Source organism: Lynx canadensis, chromosome A3, assembly GCF_007474595.2.
Source record: "Lynx canadensis isolate LIC74 chromosome A3, mLynCan4.pri.v2, whole genome shotgun sequence".
Lineage (NCBI taxonomy): Eukaryota > Metazoa > Chordata > Mammalia > Carnivora > Felidae > Lynx > Lynx canadensis.
In genome coordinates, this window is record NC_044305.1 from 22,806,691 (window position 1) to 22,827,752 (window position 21,062).

General features: G+C 50.3%; 1 protein-coding gene across 1 annotated transcript in view; it reads right to left on the reverse strand.

Moving 5' to 3' along the window:
* Positions 1-21,062, reverse strand: part of EPB41L1 (erythrocyte membrane protein band 4.1 like 1) — a 127,308-nt gene that overhangs the window by 52,225 nt on the left and 54,021 nt on the right. The window contains 3 exon segments of the mRNA XM_030309685.1: positions 70-174; positions 2,119-2,283; positions 3,496-3,686. Of these exon segments, the coding sequence (XP_030165545.1) occupies positions 70-174; positions 2,119-2,283; positions 3,496-3,672 (447 nt within the window). The 5' untranslated portion in view covers positions 3,673-3,686.

Here is a 21,062-nt window from a genome sequence, read left to right on the forward strand (position 1 = left end):
TATGGGGGCCTAAAAGAAGAGGTCCCCACCCCCACCCCCACACAGCACCCTGCTTGCCAGCACAGGTACCTTCTGGCTATCAGCGTCACAGAAGGTCAGGCCGAAGTAGTCCTTCTCCAGGAGGTTGAGGTGCTCACAGACCAGGTCAAACAGCACCTGGCCCCGGCCATGTTTCTGAAGAAGAGAGCAGAGTTGCTATGAGGCCAGGACATACCTCAAGGGGGGGTTCCATCAGGGCAGGCTTGGAACCCCCAAGAGCCTTCCGGCATCTGAAGACAACCTCAGCACTCCCACCACCCATCTGACTCTGCTCCCCGAGTCCTACTGGATCCTGTGACACTAACGCCCAGCTCACCAACTGCCTTCTTCCAAGCCCTGCTGGGTTTCTCCTAGACCTTAGGCCGGCTTTGGGGAGTGGGGGTGGGGGTGACTGATTCTTCCTCCTTTGAGATTAAGAGAAGGAGGCTAACTTTGACCCAAGGAACAGAAAAGCCAAAAGTCCAAGCTGTGGTTGTAAGAGGAAGAGAAAAACCACCTGAAATACAAGGGACACAGGCAGGGGAGAAGGGAAGGGTCTAGGACTCAGGGTCACGGTGTGACTCTCCTTCCCTGACCCTCCCCTTACACTAAGTCTGAGTGACATCCAGGGCAGCCCAGCCTGGAATGCCACCCTCTACCCAGGCAGCAAGTAAGGTTTTTATAGGGGCTCCCGGGGCCTACAGCAGCCTCAGCTGGGAGCAGCACGGTTAGAGCCACCTCCTCCCGCACTCCCACACAGCCAGGCTCAGTACCTCGCTGAACCACTGTCTGGGCCTGAGGATTCAGCAGGACAAAGCCCAGAACCTGGCTGGGTACTCCAAACCCACAGATGAGCACCAGTAAAAGGATTACAGGCTGGGAGAACATGAATCAGTCACTATTTAAAGAGGGAGGGGACTCCAGAGAGAGGGTGAGGTCCCTGAACTGTCTGGCTAGGTCACCAGGGGACTGGGACTGGGCCTAACCCTGGAGAGTAGTTTGGGGAAGCTAAGGGATTCCTGAGTCTGGAAGAGTCCTTCAGATAGAATGGACCTGGCCTCAGCCAAACCCTCCATGCCCTCCTGGGACAAGCTGAAACTGCATCTTGGGCCAGTGTGGGTAGGAGAGCACAGGCGGAATATATCCCTTTCTTTTGCCCAGGAATAGGCAAGATGTTCACCTTGTAATCCTTCTATAGAAGAAATAAACATTAAATAAACAAACAAATAAATACAAAACAACCCTGCAGAGAAGAGGGACCCAGTCTACCAGGGCCCAGAAATAAGCCATGTCCCTTAAGACCGGGGGCACTGGAGAAAGGGAGGTGGTTCCTGTAACTCTCAGCAGTAAGGCCACTCTCTGGACTCTTTCATACACATGGAGAGAGCCAGGAATGGTGCCCAGACTGGGGTGGACCCTCTAAGGGGATGAGTGAGAGCTCAGAATTAGGATGGGAGTCCTAGCCTATACAGGAAAGGGAGATGACAAATGTGGGGCCAGGAAGGCTGATCCCAGACAGGAGGTGTCTTCCCCACCCACCCACTGTGGGACAGGATCATGCCACACAGTTTCTACATGGCCTAGGTGAGGAAGTCCTTCTATGGGCAGCCTCTCCATGTCTGGGGGACACCTATACCACGGAATCTTCAAGTGACCAGTCTGTCCTGGTGCCCTGGAGAGGGGCATTCACAAAGGAAGACCCCTCCCTCCACCCAATAAAAACATAAAAATGACTCTAGTTGAAACACCAGTGTCTGCTAGGTGAGACTGAAGAGCCCAGTCCACAGGCCTACTGGCCCTTGGATGGGGACTCCTTGCCAAAGTACAGCCCCTCCCCGCCACCCACAGAGCTGTTTTCTGGCGCCAGCCCTGTGCCTCGTCTAATTCTATTTGCAATTGTAACCGCCCTCTCCGGGCCTCGGTGCCACCATCTGTACAAAGCAGGGCTGGCCAGGTCATCTCTCCAGGATGCTGCAGTCGGTCCAGGACTCCATGAAGAATGGATGCTCTGTGGCTTGGCCCAGGCTGAGGGCACACAGAAGCTCGCCCTGGCTCTGGGGCCAGTCGGCTGGGGTAGGGCATGTGGTGTGTGCTCCCTACCTCCACTTCACACTCGTACTCAGAGGCATCAAGCAGGGTGACTCGGCAGATGGCACTCTTGTACTTCTTGGCAATCTTCTGGGGTGATTTCTGGGCTCTGCTGGGCGTGGTCCTCTCTGACAGGCCATCAGCCTCCCCATAGCCCTTCTCCTCCATGTCTAGGCTCTGTAGGTCCAACCAGGGGAAAAGTCTGGTCAGTGAGCTTGAGACCACAGCCTTTCATCCAAAAGAGACACAATAACAATGCAGCAGCTGGGGCTAAGATGGCCCCCAAAATGAGAGCCACTGCCCTCCAAGACCCCCAGGGTGGCCAGTAGCTATGGCAGGTATACGCAGGAGGAGAGCCAGAGCTACTATATGCAACAGAGTAGGCTCATGGAAGGGGTCCACTTCTTCGGGTGGAAGGAGGTATCCCACAGAACCAAAGCCGGTGACCAGGGCTGCCCTATCTCCCTAAAATAGCATGTGAGTTATCAGAGCATCCATCTGGCCTCCTCCTTATCAGACTGTCACTGGTCTAGCATGAGGCTGAGAGCTTGTGGACTGACCTAATGGAGGGAAGGGCCTGCCAGCCAGGCCTAACTGCCACCAATGCCCTCAATGACCTTGGCCAAGTTCCTACCCTCTTGGCCTGTTGTGAATGAAGGGGGGTGTGAATTCGACAGCTAGGTGATTCAGAAGGTCCCCTGTCCCTTCAGGGTAATGGATTTTGCTCTGGGGTTATACTGGGCTTGCCAGGCTAGAATGGACAGGTTCAGGGAATAGGCAAATAAGGTTGAAAGAACACAAGTTTTGGAAATCAGATCTAGGTTTTACGTCCACCCGTCACCCAGCAACATGACATTGAGTAACTCACATCATCTGCTGAGCCACCATTTCCCCAAGTGTAAAATATGGCAATTAATATTATTCTCTTAGGGGTGTCTGGCTGGCTCAATCGGTAGAGCATATGACTCTTGATCTCAGAGTCATGAGTTCAAGCCCCATGTTGGGTGTAGTGCTAACTTAATTAAAATATATGTATTATATGTGTGTGTGTGTATATATGTATGTGTGTATATATATATATGTATGTATATATACGTATATGTGTGTGTATATATATATCTGTGTGTATATATATATTTGAATATATATATATGTATGTGTATGTATATGTATATGTATATGTATATGTATATGTATATGTACATGTACATACACTCTCTGTAGGTTTGGGAGAATTAAATATAAAAGTGAACACGATGCCCCTAGCACAGTGCTTGGAATGTAGCGGGTCAGTAATAAATCTCAGTTTCCTTCTTCCCTCCCCACTAAGAACTGGCTCTGGATTCCTGTTGGGCAGGAAGAGGGATACCCATGCTCTCAGGCACACACCTGTTCAGCAGGCCGAGTGTCCTGCTGGGGCGGGTGCTTCTCATTGGAGTTGGCCTCGGGGTGGCCGTGGCCTGCAGGGGTCACAGGGGTGGTCGCCGCAGCGGCTGCCTCAGGCTGCTGTGGGGTCTCCTCCTGAGCCTTCTTCACCTCAGAATCCGGGCCTGTCTCTGTTGTCATGGTGACCAGCACACCTGCATTTGCATGAAGGAGAGCACATGACAGGGGAAAGGGGCAGCGATGGTGTGACAGAATAGAGAGAGGGGGACAGGAACCACATGCAGAGAAAGACAGATGGAGACAAATGGACAAAGAGCCACAGAGAGAAGGAAGGAGGGAGGCAGGAAGAGACAGAGGAAGTGGGGATGGGAAGAGAGCAGAAGTCAGGGGTTACTGGCCGCAGCTGAGGTCACAGACCCCCTCCCACTCTAGCGACCATATAGCTCCTCAGGGACTCCTCCTGTCTCTTGGCCCAGTTCTGGAAGGGGGCCCTTCTTCAGGGCAATGAAAAGTCTCTCCAGGGAACCCCACTCTGCCAAGAGCACAAAGGCTAGTCAGTGACCCCCTCCAGGCAGGCCCTCGGCCAGGCTGTCTCTCCAACGGGAGCACCTGGCACACAATAGCCTCTCAATAAACGGTGGATAAACTGAACTCAACCAAAAGAGCCCTGGGCTCCAGGCCCTTCCAGCACGGACTCTGAGCAAGGCTCTTCATGCCCCAAGCCTCAATAATTCCTACACCACTCTCTCCACAGGGAAGTTGACAGAATGGATCTCAAGGATAAGACAGGAGGGTACTATTACAAAAACACATAGCCCTGATGATGTAAAAGTCAGGAGAACTGAGCACAGGCCCCAGGTCTGCCACAAACGGGGCAGTCACTTCATCTTACTAGGACTCACCCAAAAAGCAAAGGACTTAAAGAAATTATCTCTGAGGCAAGGCTACTCTTAACCCTTTTCCCCTTGGAGCAGGAAATGAGATTTCAGAGAATCAGGGACCTATTGCCCAGCTATTCTGTTAGAAAAAGCAAACTGCAAGGAGAGGAAAAGAGAAAGAACGGCACGGTCCCATTTTTATATTAAAAAAAAAAACAATAACCTCAACAATACCTTTTTTTGTTTATATACATGTAGTGAAAGATCTGAAAGGATACTGACCAAAATGTTAAGACAGGTTAATAATTGAGAAACGGATAAAGGAAAAAGTGGGAGTTCCACAGGGTGGGATAAAAAAGAGAACTTCATTTTTTACTTTATGTGCTTTGGAATTCTTGTATAATTTTAAACATACATATATTTTTAACTCACAAATTGGGTTTTTTTTTAATGTGGCAAAAGCACCTATTCCTGACCCCAATCAGAGTGGATCCTCAAAAAAAAAAAAAAAAGTTTGAGCCAAAACCCGAGGAACAGAGAAATGGGCAGTAACCCTCACCCTTGAGTCTAGAGCCTCCCTCTAATTCCATTATATTAAATGAGAAAGATTCAGATTACACCTGGCAGGTCTCTTCCCAAACCCATCCACCATGGGAGGCCTCCAATGAGCAGAGAGACAGACGGACATTGGCCCTACCTTGTGCTATGCACATGCTCTAAGCCCTTACCCCACACTCCTTTCTTCTCCTTCAGCTTCTCTCCCAACATTCAGAAAGCATCAGCCCAGCCCAAAGCAAAGGGCATTGGACAGAAAGCCAGGGGCCCTGCATGCCCCACTAGGCCAGACAAGAGCTCTAGGGCCCTGAACAGGTCACACTTTATAAGCTATAACTTGTAGCACAAATGAAAGGGTTTGTTGTTACTGATGCTGCTATTAAGAAGTAAGATGAGGAGGAAGGGAAGGCCTTGGTCACACTGTCTCATCCCCACCCAGAAATGCTTTCCACTCATGTCATTACCCTGGGCTTTGTGGCTCACCTTAAAGCCACAGTTAAATAAAGGCTCTCTGTCACTTATGTGACAGCAAGTGTCAACTCTGTGTCAGGACACAAAGTAACAGAAGCAGCTCCAGGAGAGCTCATGGCATCATAGGGTCAGAATAAGACTTGTCTGCTTGGGTCTAGATCTCTTCTAGACCTGCACTTGAGGATATCAGCCATTATGCTAGGTAAGGTCTGTAAGAAGAACCCTTAAAATAAATTTACTACTTAATTTTGCATTAAAAAAAATCTACAGGGTGCCTGGGTGGCTCAGTCAGTCAAGTGTCTGACTTTGGCTCAGGTCATGATCCCACAGTTCGAGAGTTCGAGCCCTGTGTCAGGCTCTGTGCTGACAGCTCAGAGCCTGGAGCCTGCTTCGGACTCTGTGTCTCCTTCTCTCTCTGTTCCTCTCCCGCCGGCACTCCGCCTCTCTCTCTCTCTCTCTCTCTCTCAAAAGTAAGTAAAGATTTTTAAAAAATCTACAGACTAAGCTGTAGGCTTTCTGCTGTGAGAAGCAGATTCCACATGACCTTCATAGGCCCCAGGCAGCCCAGAGGCTCTGGCGCATCTACTCCTCCCCTCCACTTCAGTCTGGTTTCAGACTGTACTCCCTGAACCTTCTCGGGACCTGCATCAAACAGCCAGGACAGCAGTCTTAAATAAATATCTGAGCTCTTCCCCTGTCCAGCTCTCCAGCACGACCTGCTGGCTGGGAATGCTTGGTGCTAACAGCACCACACATGAGAGGAGGAGGAAGTCTTTCAATCTCTTCTTTTCCAGGTGAGACTCAGACAGCAAAAGAGACTTGAATGACTGACAGGCAGACAGATCTTCCCTGGTCCCTCCCACCCACTCTCCTTCCCATCCAGCCTCCTGTCTCTCCAGATCCGAGCGCTGCGGCCATTGTTCTTCCCACCTCACTCTGCTGCCTCAAGCAAACTTGAACAGAATCAACTGGAAGGAGAAAGCACTCTAGCCCAGGCTGGGAGCCAAACAGGTGGCATGAGCCCCACCAACAACCCCACGGCCTAGGCCTGGTTAGATAAATGATGGCTCATGCTTTCTACAGAGTAAAAAAAGATGATGTAAAAGATCATGGAAATGTCTGAATGACAAGCTTGATCCACAGCAGCTTGTACAGATTGACCCGATTTTGATGAATACATCTATATAGATGCAGAATATTCAACAAAGTATTAATTATAGTTGTTTCTAGATGCCAGGAATACAGATTATTTTTCCTTCTTTCTGTTTAACTGTGATTCTCAATTTTCTATTACACTTGGAGATTTCTTGATTTAAAAAAAAATTAGAGGTTAAAAAATAAAATATTCCAATGCACGGGGCTTGGTATGACAAGATGAGAAGAAGACAAAGTCTGCTTAAACTTAAAATTTTTATGAATTTAAAAGAAAAGTAACATTATTATTATTATTATTTAAGCCTATGATGAGATCCTTCTTTATTTGACAAGTCCAAGGATAACAGCATGGTTCTCTCACTAGGCCACAGAAAGCAAGCCAGGAACCTGGCCTTGGCTTCTGCCAGGGCCAGTCACGTGGGCACAGTTCTGCCCAGACCCAGGCCAGCAGAGACTACGGGAGCCCTCTGGGCACTGCGGGGGGCCCCAGGGGAAGCACGTGCTGGTTCCTTAGATCTCACTGCAACACAGGAGTGTGATGCTCACCCAGAAAGTGGCTAAACACCCAGGCAGGATGTGATTTAGATTTATTGGTGTATGTGTCAGCCTCTAGAAGAGTCTGGGGAGTTGGCAATTGGGAGTATGACCTAGAGTACCCAAAAAAAGGCTTACAGGGTAGGGAGTGGAGTTAGGTTTTGCAAAAAGGGAGAACTATGGGTATGGCAGGGAGGGCACTTGGGCTGAGTCACCAAGTAGGCAAATGTCCAGAGATGGGGAACGAGGAGGGCTGTGCGGAGGACAGAGAGGAGGCTTTGACATCCTGACACCTCAGAACAAGAAGCCTATAAAAGGTGAGCTCCAAACAGCCTGGCAGGTGGAACAGGTTGGAGATGGGGAGAAGTGAGGGAACTGGGGGGTGCGGCAGGCAGCCTTGCAAGAGTTGTAAGCATTACTCTGATGGAAAGGGCAAGACTCCCATCACTAAGCACCACTGCAGGCCAGGCCCAGGGTCAGGGATTCAACACACCATCATCTCATGGACACCCCACAGGATACCAGCGCAGGGGGCAGACTTAGATCAGACCTGAAGCCTGGCTCCACCACTGGCTCACTCTGTGACCATGGGCAAGTGACTTCAATGCTCTGAGCCTCAGTCGCCTCATCTGTAAAATGGAGATACTCCTCCCTCCCTCTGAGAGTGGTGGTAGAGATTCAGGAAACTAACCAAGACAGAGCAATGAGCATGGTGTGTCCCCAATAAAACAACCCTGAGAGGGTCTATAATCACCAACAGTAATGAGAAACAGGGAGTAGTCTGAGAACCAGGAGTTCAGAAGTACCAGCCCAGGGGCACCTGGGTGGTTCAGTCCGTTAAGGGTCTGACTTAGGCTCAGTTCATGATCTCACAGTCCATGGGTTTGAGCCCCACGTCTGGCTCTGTGCTGACAGCTCCGAGCCTGGAGCCGGCTTCGGATTCTGTGTCTCCCTCTCTTTCTGCCCCTTCCCCACTCATGCTATTTCTCTTAAAAATAAACAAACATTAAAAAAAAAAAAAAGAGAAAGAAGTGCCAGCCCAGAACGGATAGAGAAAGAGATGTTGTAAGAAACAGAGAACAGGTGCGCCTGGGTGGCTCAGTCAGCTAAGCATTCCACTTCGGTTCAGGTCATGACCTCACGGCTCGTGGAATCGAGCCCCGCATCGGGCTCTGTGCTGACAGCTCAGAGCCTGGAGCCTGCTTTGGATTCTGTGCCTCTCTCTCTCTCAAAATTAAATAAACATGAAAGGAAGGAAGGAAGGAAGGAAGGAAGGAAGGAAGGAAGGAAGGAAGAAACAGAGGCCAGAAAGGCCAGACTGATGGCACTAACATATGAAAACCCAATCAATGCACAGCATTCGAAGGGAGAAAGGCCAGCCAGAGAAGTAAATGCTGATGGTACCCACACCAGTTCCATCTGGAGGAAAGGGGCACAGCCCAATCTGAGGCAAGTCCAGAAGGCTGGCAGCATTTGATACTCTTTAACGTTGCTGCCAATGGCTGGCTCCCTTGGCTCCCCCTCCAGGGGCACTATGGCTTTCCATCTGGGTGGCCTGCTGGGAGAGGACATCCTAGCCCAGGCAAGGCAATATCCACTTGGCCTGTAATTGCACCAACTCATTAAAAATGAACCAGCCAGTTTATACATCAGACCCTACAGCCAAGGTTAGAGTGAATCAGCATCTCTGAATCCAGTAACTTGGATTTGTTCTTTTTTTCCATCCCCACAGGCATAGCACAGGCCCAAGCCACTGGCAACCCATGGCTGCCTAGCCTCCTTCACGGACTCTCTGTGGCCACTTGGGCCCCTCTAGGGTTTATTCTCTTCAGAACAGCCACAGGGATCTTTTGTAAACTCCATCTGGATGGCGTCCTCATTTTTTAAAAATTCAAGTTACAGTTGACACACCACATTACCTTCATTTCCCAATATAGTGAATGGACAACTATATGTCACTATGCTCCCCACAGGTGTAGCTACCATCAGTCATCATACAACACTATTAAGACACCATTGACTGTATTTCCTATGCTGTCCATTTTCTTGGAGACCCTCCTTAAAACCTTCAATGAGTTACTATCAAAATAAAATACAAGCTTCTTATCAAAGTTAAAGGTCCCTGCTTATGGCCGCTGCATCAGCTCCACCATCGCTATGAGCCTGTCATACTTTCTGTCTGCTCCTCAACCACAAGAGGCTAGCCCCTGCTGTGGGGCTTTGCCCACATAGACAGTGGGCTTGTCCCATCTCTTGGCATGGCAGCTCTCATCCTTAAGACCTCAATCCATGCACCTCTTGACCTCTCTAAGTAGGTCTTTCCCCCCACCCCCCCCTTTTTTTTTTTTTTTTTTTTTTTTGGTGAGAGCATGCTGGATATGGGGCTTGGTTTTATTTTATTTTGGTTTTGCCATTTTTACCATTTTTAAGTGTAACTATTCCATGATGTGAATTAGTCACAACCTTGTGCAACAATCAATGGCCACTATCTGTTTCCAAAATTTTTCATTACCCCAAACAGAAACACTGGGCCGATTAAGCAACCATGCCAGTTGGGTGGTTTTGGTATTTTTTTTTCCACGGCAACTATCACAAATGAAACGTATTTCTTTTTACTTGTTTCTATTCTTCTAGAACATCAACTCCATAAAAACAAAACTTTATCTGACTCATTTGCCATTATCCCCAGGACTGAGTGTAATTCTTGGTAAATACCAACAAAGCTAACATTTACAGAGTTTGCCATTTGCCAGGCACCAGCCTAAACACTTTATATCAATTGAACTCTTTTAACCTTCACAATAACCTATAATAGGTACTTTTATTATCTCTATTTTATAAAAGAAGAAACCGGAGCACTGAGAAGTTAAGAAACTTGCCCAAGATCATACACTAGTGCATGGCAGTACCAGAAGTGAAACCCAGGGGGTCTGGTGTCAGAAGGATGGGTAGATGGACAAGTGGGTGATGGGTGGGTAAAACACCAACAAGACAAGTTTTAAGTCTACTCAACTGAGGACAGAGACCTGCGTCGCATTCACCTCGGGAGTCTTTGCGGCTACCAGCCAGCCAACCTGTCCTGATGACTTATCAGACGTTAAGCACCTGACTTTTCCATCCAAACTCCTGATACTATCATCCTTATTTTACTGATGAGGACAGACAGACCCAAAGAGGTATGCTGATTTGCCCAAGGTCATATGATTGTGCCAAGTCTCTCTGACTCCCAAGTCCCTCCCACTCCATGGCATTTTAGCAGCCTCAGGAGGCCTGTACTAATTTCTCCAAAGGGTGAGGCTGGCTAAGGAAAAACTTCCCGAGAGTGAAAGACAAATACACTGGGAAGAGCTGAGTTCAGAGTCAGGACCACTGTGTCTTGCTTCAGTTCTGCCACTTCCTATCTGAAGGGTCTTGGGCAAGTCACTTCCCCCTTGTAAACATCAGCTTCCTCATCTGCCAAACAGGGATGAGAACCCCTGTCCCCGCACTTCAGAGTACAGCCATGTAGACAAAGGACATCACAGACAACCAAGGACCTTCAGATACAAAAGTTAAAGTCATATATTTTAGGAAGAGTATATTATAGATGCTGATGATATATACCAGAAGCATGTCTTTGCATGCATGTGCAGAGCAGTGGAACATCATGAGGGTACATACAGCCATGTGTGTCTATGGTCACGACAATTACTCCCTAGCCAGTAAGGCTCTCTTCTAAATCTTGCACACCTGTGACTTTTGCCCAGGCATTCTTGGGAATTCTAAGCCAGGTAGGAACTAATGGAAGGAAGGAGAAAGAAGAAAGAGAAAGAGAGAGAGATGGACAGGGTGTGAAAGACACCAAAACATCAAGAGAATGCCAGGCAGCAAGTGAGACTTCTGTTTTGAATGATGTTTTCAAAAATCACAGTTACCAAGATAACTTCTTTCTTTTGGGGAACTCAGGGGGCACATCTCTCCCATCCCCTTCCAACCATGTCTCCTGAGCTGTTGCACCTCCAGGTCTATGCCTTGCTCAAAGAAGCGGGAGGCTGACTCCTTGGACTGAGCTTCCTTGCCTGCTGACTTCTGGTTGGGTTTGGCCAATGGGAGGAATGAGTTAAAGGCCAATGGGAAGTTGGGGAACATCTTCCCAATTTCCCTCCCTGTGGTTCTGGCAGTGGCTGAGCCCTCTGTGTCAGCAACTTGTACAGGTCCAGCCATCACTGATTTCTGGTAATACTGTTCCCTCCCTCTGCTCATTCAGGCAGAACGGTGAAAACAGCTTCTGTCACTGTTACTTTGTGGGTACCCTTGTGGATTCCCTTAACCCTGCCCACACCTTTATTCACAACTCCTTAGTGTAAGCATCTGAGTGGAATTCTGTTTTCTGCCAGAATCTGACTGATAACACTTCCTGACACTAAACAAACACATGAATTAGAGAGGGAGGGGAGGAGAAATCGGGAAAAGGCAGAATCATCTAGTGGTCAGGGATAAAATGGGAGACAAGGAGAACGTAAACAGGTCTCTTAACCTCTCTGTGCCTCAGTGTCTTCATCTGTAAAATTCATGATGATGCCTATTTCACACGGTTACTATGATTGAACCAGATCATGCCCCTAAAGCACTTAACACATGCCAAAACCCACAGTTAGTACTCAAGAAATAGTAGATATTCTCACCTTGAGCATTAAGCCAAAAGGCTAAAGTGTGAACAATAGCACTCCCTTAGAGAAGGAATTACACACTTCTCTCTGTTGGCTTTTTAGGGGGTTTTTCTGGGTCTCACAATTTTTCCCCTATGAACATGTATTACTTTTGGAGTCAGAGGAGAAAAAGAAAAGAATTAAAAGAAAAGAGACAGGGAGTACGAGCCTATTAAGACTTACTCTTTCCCCTCTAGAGATGATGTTCCTTCCTACGGGGATTTCCCCAGCACAGAGCATTCACTTCCCAGAGTGACAACCTCTGGGTGGACGTGAATGAAATGCCTCCCTGCCGCGAGGGAGGAGGGTGCAGGCTGAGACAGCTGCCTCTGGGGCCCTGTGTAGCCTCCCGGCCAAGGCTCAGGAGCCCCTGACAGAGGCTGCGGGGTTAAAACAGGAGCTGGGCCTGCAGTCGTTCATTCGGTAGCGGGGAGATGGCAGTCTGTCAGAGGTGCCCGTGGGCACCGCATTAAACAAAACCAAGCAACGTGAAGAGGCTGCCACCCGTCAGCACTGGCTTCTTGCCCAAAGGGTTCATGTGCCACCATGGAGCCACAGGCTGAATGTGCAGTTGTGGGCTGGGGACCGCATGATATGCCCAGGACTGCAGAGTAACGGCATCAGAAAAGAGAAATGCCTCCCGCCTGGACCACACTGATGACTGCAGAGGCAGACAGAGACCTCCCCATAGCGGGTCTTCCTCTGAAAGCCAGGCGATGAGCTGGCTGCCTTCCAGGCTTTGTCTCATTTTGAGCTGCACAAGGGCCACACAGGGCAGATGGGCTCATTCCCCAGGCTGGGTTGGCCGGCCAAGGTCACAAAGCTAGTCAGTTCAAGTAGAGCCAGCACTAGGACCCAGATCTGCTGGCTGACGGTCCCGTGCTCTTCCCCCTCAATCCTGCCACATCCCACAACCTCCAACTTACTGTCAACCATGTAACCAAAGCTACCGTTGCTCTGGATGTAGAAATAATAACAACAGTACCAACCCCTCCCACACGTGGGGTGGCTTATAATTTAAAGAATCCCTTTATAATCATCATTTCACTTGGACCTCACCGATCAGCAGCTGGTGAGAGGGAACATGGAACAGCAGTTATGAGCAGGCTTTGGACCAGAGTTTGAATCCTGGCTTGAGGACCTTGGGCAAGTTACTTAACCTCACTGAGAGCCAGTTTGAGCATGCAAAATGAGAATAACACCCCCGACGCCTCAAAGGCATTTAGTGTGAAAGAAATGAGAGAATGCATATGAAGCTCGCCCTGGCACCATGTTGTCACACAGCACTCAGTAAGTGGCAACAGTGGCTCTCATCAGTAAGGTTGTCACTATCACATCGATGGGCAAAGTGAGGTCCAAAGAAGGCAAAGAACTTGTCCAAGGACACTCAAGGTGTGAGTGGCAGCATGACCCAGGCAGCAGCTTGTAGCATCCAAAGAGAATTTGGAAGTTCCACAAGTGAGCTTCATAGTGGGTCAGTGACAGAAGGGGGTTTCCCTGGGATATCCCCACCCTTTGAGCAGGCCAGTCCTCAGTATCCTTGTCCCCCAGGCTCTGCTGAGAAGCAGGGGTGGTGGGGTGGGGGCAGACCTGTAGACCTCCCCAGGCAGCCCTCATGGCCTCACAGTTTCTGACTCCTTTCACTTCATTTTCTTTAATTGTTCAAACACTCTTAGAGTTCATTGTCAGCATTATTTAGAATAGAGTAAAATTGGGAATAACTTTAAATGTCCATCAACAGGGCACTGGCCAAAGTAACTAGGATACACCCATTTTTTAAAAATGAGTTACAGGGGCACCTGGGTGGCTTAGTCGGTTAGGCATCCGACTTCGGCTCAGGTCATGATCTCACAGCTCATGGGTTCAAGCCCCGTGTCGAGCTCTGTGCTGACAGCTCGGAGCCTGGAGCCTGCTTCGGATGCTGTGTCTCCCTCTCTCTGCCCCTCCCCCACTTGTGCTCTGTCTCTCTCTGTCTCTCAAAAATGAATAAATGTAAAAAAAAATGTCTTTAAATGAGTCACAAAAGTGTTACGTACTTGTGAAAAATTTTGCGATGGATTTTATACCGACATAAAAAGATGTCAAAATGTAAATGAAAAAAATGCAAATTGTAAAACAATGATATAATTTATGGTCCCATTCTGGTTTGTATGCTTATGTAGGCATAGAAAATACCCTGGCAGGGGGCGCCTGGGTGGTTAAGTGTCTGACTCTTGATTTCGGCACAGGTCACGATCTCATGGTTGGTGGGATCAAGCCCCATGTTGGGTTCCACGCTGACAGCACAGAGCCTGATTCTCTCTCTCTCCCTTTCTCTCTCTGTCCTTCCCCTGCTTATGTGTGCTCTCTCTCTCTCAAAGTAAATAAATAAACTTAAAAAAAAAAAAAAAAGAAAATACCCTGGCAGGACCCACAACAAACATATTACTATCATTGGCTACTTCTGGAGAGGATTTTGGTTAGGGAGACAAGGGGAGAATACACATCCAAATTATTAAGATTTTCATATATGTCTTTTTAAATTAAAACTAAAGAAGAAATAAAGTATTTTTAATTTTTTTAACATTTATTCATTTTTGAGAGTAAGAGAGACAGAGTGCAAGCAGAGGAGGGGCAGAGAGAGAGGGAGACACAGAATCTGAAGCAGGCTCCAGGCTTTGAGTTGCCAGCACAGAGCCTGATACGGGGATCGAACTCATGGACATTGAGATCATGACCTGAGCTGAAGTCGGATGCTTAACCGAGTCACCCAGGCGCTCCAGAAATCAAGTCTTTTTTAAAAGAGTTGTTCTACTGAGAGCAAACTGAGGGTTGATGGGGGGTGGGAGGGAGTGGAGGGTAGGTGATGGGCATTGAAAAGGGCATCTTTTGGGATGAGCACTGGGTGTTGTATGGAAACCAATTTGACATAAATTTCATATATTAAATAAATAAATAAATAAATAAATAAATAAATAAAAGAGTTGTTCTGATCAGTCTTATTGACCTCCTATCGCACCTGCTGTAGCTCCCTTTCTGCCTGTTCTCTTCCAATGTTATCCATGGTCATATCTAATTTTACACCAATATAATCTGAGTGCTTATAAGTTTATGGGTTTTTTTTCCATTGAACATTAATTGTATCAGATATATTTCCACATTATTGTATCATTATCATCACAGTTCATATTCATGGGTACTTTACTATGTGCTGGTTACCAAGCTAAGAGATTTACATGCCTTAAATCACTTAATCTTGACAACTACCCTAAAAGCAGGTACTTGGACTGTCTACATTACACATAGGGAAAGCGAAGCTTAAAAGATCAATTTGCCAAAGCGTGGCAGCTCATAAGGACAGAAAGTAGACTTAAGCCCTGGTCTGTGTGCCTCCCAAGTTCTTGGCTGGGAACCCCTCCATCCTACTCCTCTGCACAGCTACTCAGTGGTAAGAATGTGGAAGGTAAGGATGAGGAGACCAGGTCCTGGGTCTTATAGCTTGGATGGCCTTGGACAAGTCAATTCCCCTCTGCTTTGTTCTTTCAATCAATTCTTTCAACCAGACAAGCATTTGCAAACCACTGAGCTATAAGCTGAGGAGAGAGCAATGAATAAAACATGAGCCCTGCCCCTAAGGGGATGAGAACCCAACCTGCATCTCTTCAGGGCCCCAGAGGAATCTAACCCCTGTCCCACCTCTGTCACAGGGAACATGAAATGAATAAAGGATGCAAAGGAGCTTTGCAAGTACACAGCTCCCTACGCTGCAAAAATAAGTATTTCTGTGGCTGTTCATGGCTGTATATTACTTTATCCACTGGATGTTCCAAAACGTTCTCAATCATCTTCCTATTGTTGGGCACTTAGTCCCAATTTGCTGCTATTATACAGGAAGCTCTGATGGGGATTCATCCAAAGGAAATTATTCAAAAGGGGGAAAAAAAAAACCCAGATGCACAAAGATGCCATGCAACCTTCAGAATGACTGAAGGGAGACAGTTCTTCATCCTAAACTCACAAGGCCTCAAACCGAATTAATGGCCCCTGTGGTCTTCCCCACCCCAACCAGCTAAGCCACCCACCACGTGGTAGACACCCTCCCTCCCCCAGCCCTCCAAGTCCACAAGGCTGATGCTTCTCAGGCAAGGCTGCAGTCCGCCCCCTCCTGTGGTTCTTACAGTCGACAAAGGGACCTTCCCAAACAGTTCTGTCATGCCTCAGTGCACGCATGCCCCATGCAGACCAAAGAGCCTCCAGGCTCCTGTCAAGTGGAAACACCTTAGCCTGATGTTCAAGAGGGACTGAAGGGAGAGAGAAGTAATGTTTACTGAGTCCCTGGGATGTGCAAGCTAGGTCCTTTATATAACAGCAACCACACGTGGGCTCTACACGGTAGGTGTGTTTATCCATATTTTACAGATGAGGAAACTGAGGCTCAGGCCAGCTAAGTGATGTGCCCGAGGGTACGTGGCTGGTACACAGTGGAGCTGTGACGAGAGCTCAGGTCTGGTGGATTCCAGAGCCTTGGCGAACACCCAAACCCGAGCTGACTTTGTCACCTCCCAGTGCCCCCAGCCCCCTGTGCCAGCTGCCCCATGCATAGCAGACCACCCACTCTTCATCAAAGGCGTCCCTACTTCCTTCCCCTCTGACCTGAGGGTGCCCTTCCCTCACAGCTACTGAAATTCCACTTGACCTTTCATGCCCAGCACAAAAGCTCCTGATCACCAAAATAGGAATCCATGCTCAGCATATGGAACACACTGCCCTTTACCTTCCCTGTGTCCCGTCTGTGCCTCTCTGGTTAGACTGTGAGCTCCTCAGAGGCGACACGGGGCCTGCAGGAGGTACTCGAGAATATTCTTCAAATTGAACAAAACTGAACATGACCTCTGAGAAGAAACTGCAGGCTGATGACATGCCATGAGGAACACGGCTCTGGTCCACACCACCTGGATTTAGATCAGGGATCCCCTATGAGCTAGCCATGGGACCCTGAGCAACTGTCTTTCCCCCGCCTGCAAGCCTCAGCTCCCTCAATCTGTGAAATGAGAAGAATCCTACCTCAGAGGGGTTTGTGAAGATTATTTGAGTTGTACACGTAAGCCCTTAAAACAATGCCCGCATGTAATAGGTGCTCAATAAATGCCGGCTGTTACTATTCTTATCCACAAGCCTCCTACCCACAAAGGAAGCAGTGCCAGCCTTCTCCCACCTTACTCATCCACCCAGATGCACGTCCTCTCCCTATAGGGCCTCTTCGTCACAGTCCCAGCTGATCCCCCTGCATTCTCATCCTGTGTTTTCAGGTCTTTGGGGTCCTATCGAATGAGGTGGGGGTGGGGGTGGATGAGTGTGGGGGCTAACTAGACTTCCCTGACAGCCAGTGGGGGCAGCGAGCAGCCCCACTTCTAGGGGATCCTGGCCAGGAAGCAAAAGGCCGAGGTGAGCCCTCTCTCAGGGCTCCTAGCTAGTGCCTCTCTGCCTCTACCTCTACCCCTCTGGAGCACTTGGGCCACAGAACCACCTTTGCCTCACCCAACACAGACCTCTCTACCTGGACTGGCCCTGGAAAATCAGTCGTCTGGCTCTGCTAGACACCAACCTGGTACTCCCAGACACTGCTCCAGGTATAATGTCATGGTAAGAGAGAGGGGCTCTGGACACACACAGTCCCACACTTTCCAGCTGTGTAGCCTCAGGCAGGTGACACAACCTCTCTGAGCCTCAGTTTCTCATTTGTAAAAAGTGGATAATACCTGACAGGATTGCTGTGAGATATGCAAAGCACTGGCACACAGTAGGTGCTCAATAAATCCCATCACCCTGGGGTGCCTGGGTGGCTCAGTCAGTTAAGCGTCCAACTTCGGCTCAGGTCATGATCTCATGGTTCGTGGGTTTCGAGCTCCGCATCGGGCTCTGTGCTGACAGTGCAGAGCCTGCTTGAGATTCTCTCTTCCTCTCTCTCTTTCTCACACACACACAAAATAAATAAACAAATTTTAAAAATAAAAATAAAAATAAATGCCGTCACCCCGATTGTATAATCACTGTTACTACTACAGATAGAGATTATTATCACCTTTTAATAAATGGGGACACAGAAGCCCAGAGAGGCCCACAGAGAAATCCATGTTGGAGCTAACACAGAGGTATTTCCCACCTCAGCCAGTCCAGTCAGGAGACCTATCTACTGCCTCTGGAGGCTCAGGCCTAGAACATCCCTGGGCATCCAACATCCTCTTGTCTCCATTTATAACCAGGAAGGTCAAGGGCTACCAGCTGCCCGTTGCCTCAGCCCTGACCCATTATCTGTGAGGCAGCCTGACCTTTCCTCTTCACCTTCTGGGGACACTGGCTGGGAGGCCAATGCAAGACCCCTCCTAAGGGGTAGCCTCAGGCTCCAGGTTATAATGTCCAGCCCCTGCCAGAGTCCTGTGTATGGAACAGCCATGGCAAAAAGGAAACAGATTGGGCTGCAAGAACCTCAAACCAAGAGCTAGAAGACCTGGATACATTAGTGCTATCCCTCCCACTCAGCTGCTACATGACCTTGGACAAGTCATTCTTCGTCTCTAGGCCTCATTCAAGCTTTCAGTATTTACTAAGTGAGGACTACATGGACAAGCATCATTCTCATGCAGGTTCTATGAAAGCTCCATGAAGCTCACAGAGCTGAGCCCAGGGAACTGCTGTGTGGCCCAGGAAGGGTTTTAATAGGAACAACGCCCCCTGCACTGATTTCCAGGACCGCCTTGAGGTGTCCCCCAAGGGACCATGTTCCGTACACCACAAAGGCTGTACGTTGGGTTGCCGGGCAGGCATGACCTCAGGCTGGCCAGCAGAAGCCAGCTTCATCGCTGCACGGAGCTGGCAGCGCCTCCCTGGGCCACGGTGGCTCAGAGAGGAGGCTGGCACAGGCTGCCTCTGCCGCAGGCTCCATCTGGAGGAATGGGTGGGCAGGCGGGCACATAGCCGCCTCTATTCTCCTCACCCTTGCCCAGGTCAGGCAGCACTGTCTTCCAGGAGCTTCTGGGGGCACGGTTCCTGTCCCCAACTCTCAACCTGGCCCCTGATTCTGGAAAACTCCTAATGCTGGGAGGTGGGGGAGAATTGGAGCCGCCAGACCCCACACAGCCCCAGAGAGGCCCTAAATCCAGCCCTCTTACACTCCCACCTTTGCAGTGGAGATGATATGCAGATCCAGAAGTGAAGGCGGGAACACGTGGTAGTGCCTCTCCCCCACCAATGCCATCTCAGAGCTGGGGGGAGGGAGCAAGGACCAAGGCCTGCAGCTAACAAGGAGACCAGTATCTTCAGAACTCCTTCCTAGTCCTTGTCCAGCCCCTCAAGGTCCCCAAGGACCATCCTGGGGCCATAGCTCTGCCAAGCAGTGGCCTCAGCACCTGGTAAGTACCCTGGCGGCTGTAGTCACTCATCCCCCCCCCCCCTCCACCCCCACCTCATACCTGTCCCCAAGACCCCGGTTTCTTAGGCCCTTGGACACAACTGGGACCCACAAGTCCTCTCCCTCTAATTGGTGGGGGCAGACTCTGGTCAGAACAATACCAAGCCAGAACCACAGAGGTCCAGGACTAAGATCCATCTGCCCAGTTTTGGGAGACTTGGAGGGGAGATGGGGTGGGAAGTGAGCCCAGAGTGGAGAAAGGTCTATAACCAGACGGTGAGGAAGAGGGCAGCAGCTGCCCAGTACCTCGGCCTCTAACCAAGAGACTGGCCTGCAGCATCTGAAGCTTGGAGGAAGAGACCCAGTAGCCCCGGGCCTCCACAGAGGCAGCAAGAATGGTCTCCGAGAACAGAGTGGCCCAGCTAGGGAGCCTAGCACCCACCAGCCCTGCATCCCAACAGTAACCACCAACCCACAGCCTGCCCACCTCTCTCTCCAGGCCTTCGGGAGGCTGCAGACCCGGAGGTAGGGAGGAACAGCAAGAACCTCCCCCACACTGGCCAGGGGGCCAACAGCCTGCAAACTCAGTTCCTCCCGGTCTCGCCCCCAGTCCTCCCTAGGGCTGCAGGCTGGGCCTACATGCACTGAGTCCCCAGCCTGCCGTGCCACCTGATCCCCCCTCATGCCTACCTGAGCCCAGGGGTCCCCATCTCGAGCAGGCTGGGCGGGGGGCGCCCCGTCGGCTCCTGCGGGGCCGGCAGGCCGCGGGGCGGGGCGGGCGCGCGGGGCCACGGCGGGCTCTGCGGAGCAGCCTGTTCCGCGACACCCCCGCCCGCTGATGGATGCCGACTGCAGCAGCGGCGGCGGCGGCGGCGGCTCGGCGTGCGCCGGGGGCTGGGCACTGTGCCCACAGCCCCGGGCCTGGCGCCCGACGCGCGGCCAGCCCCCGCCCCCGCCCGGCCTCCGCGCCCAGTCCAGGGGCTGCCGCCGCGCGCGTCCTTCCTGCTCCCTCCGGCGGCCCTGCCCCTGCCTCCGCCTCCTCTCTGCCAGCCTCCTTCTTCTTCTGCCTTCTGTCTCTCTCTCAGGCTCCCAGGCCACCTCCTCTCTGGCGCTGCCACCGGCAGTTCCCAGACCACTGCGGGACCGCGGTGGAGCCACGAAGCCAACTCTTGCGTCCCCGCCCCCCCCTCCCCCCGCCAGCCTGGGCCCTCCTCTCTGGGCCAACCCCTCTTGGGAGCCTAGCAGGGACAGAGGGAGGGGGAGGGAGAAGGAGGGAGGATCCCTGACTCAGAAGGGGTGACTCAGCCTCAGTGGGCCTCCCAGCCCACCAAGCAGAGCCGGATACCCTCACCTCCCCAGCAGCACAACCTCCGTGGGACACAGGGCACCTCCCCCATCCGGGAGGAGGTATGTGCAGTCTCCTGGGATCCTGTGTGTCTCTGAGTGTGTGTATGTGTGCATTTGCCCATATGTGGTTTGTGGCAGTTGACCCTAAGTATAACTGGGGGCTGGGCCCGTGTAAAAATGTGGGGTTTTTTCTGGATTTGTGTGAGGCTCCAGGAAAGTGGTGGGGGTGGCCAAGGGGTCTGTGGCACTGAGATAACTCAAAACCAAGTGAAACCCTGTTCCTCCTCTCCAGCAGCACTAACTCAAAAAGCTGGTCCCAACTACCACACCGCCCAACTCCTTTGGTCCATAGGCCAGGACCTCAAATGGCAGAGGGAGGTCACTCTGCCACTGTCTTGACAGTAGTTTTGGGCAAGTTGTTCTCCCACTCTGGGCCCCCGGTTTGCAAACAATCAAAGAAAGTTGGAAGTACTCATCTCTAAGGTCCCATCTCATGGGGGAAAGCCCCAGGGAAGATGGTGGGTAATTCCCAACATGATCTCCAAAGACTTCTGC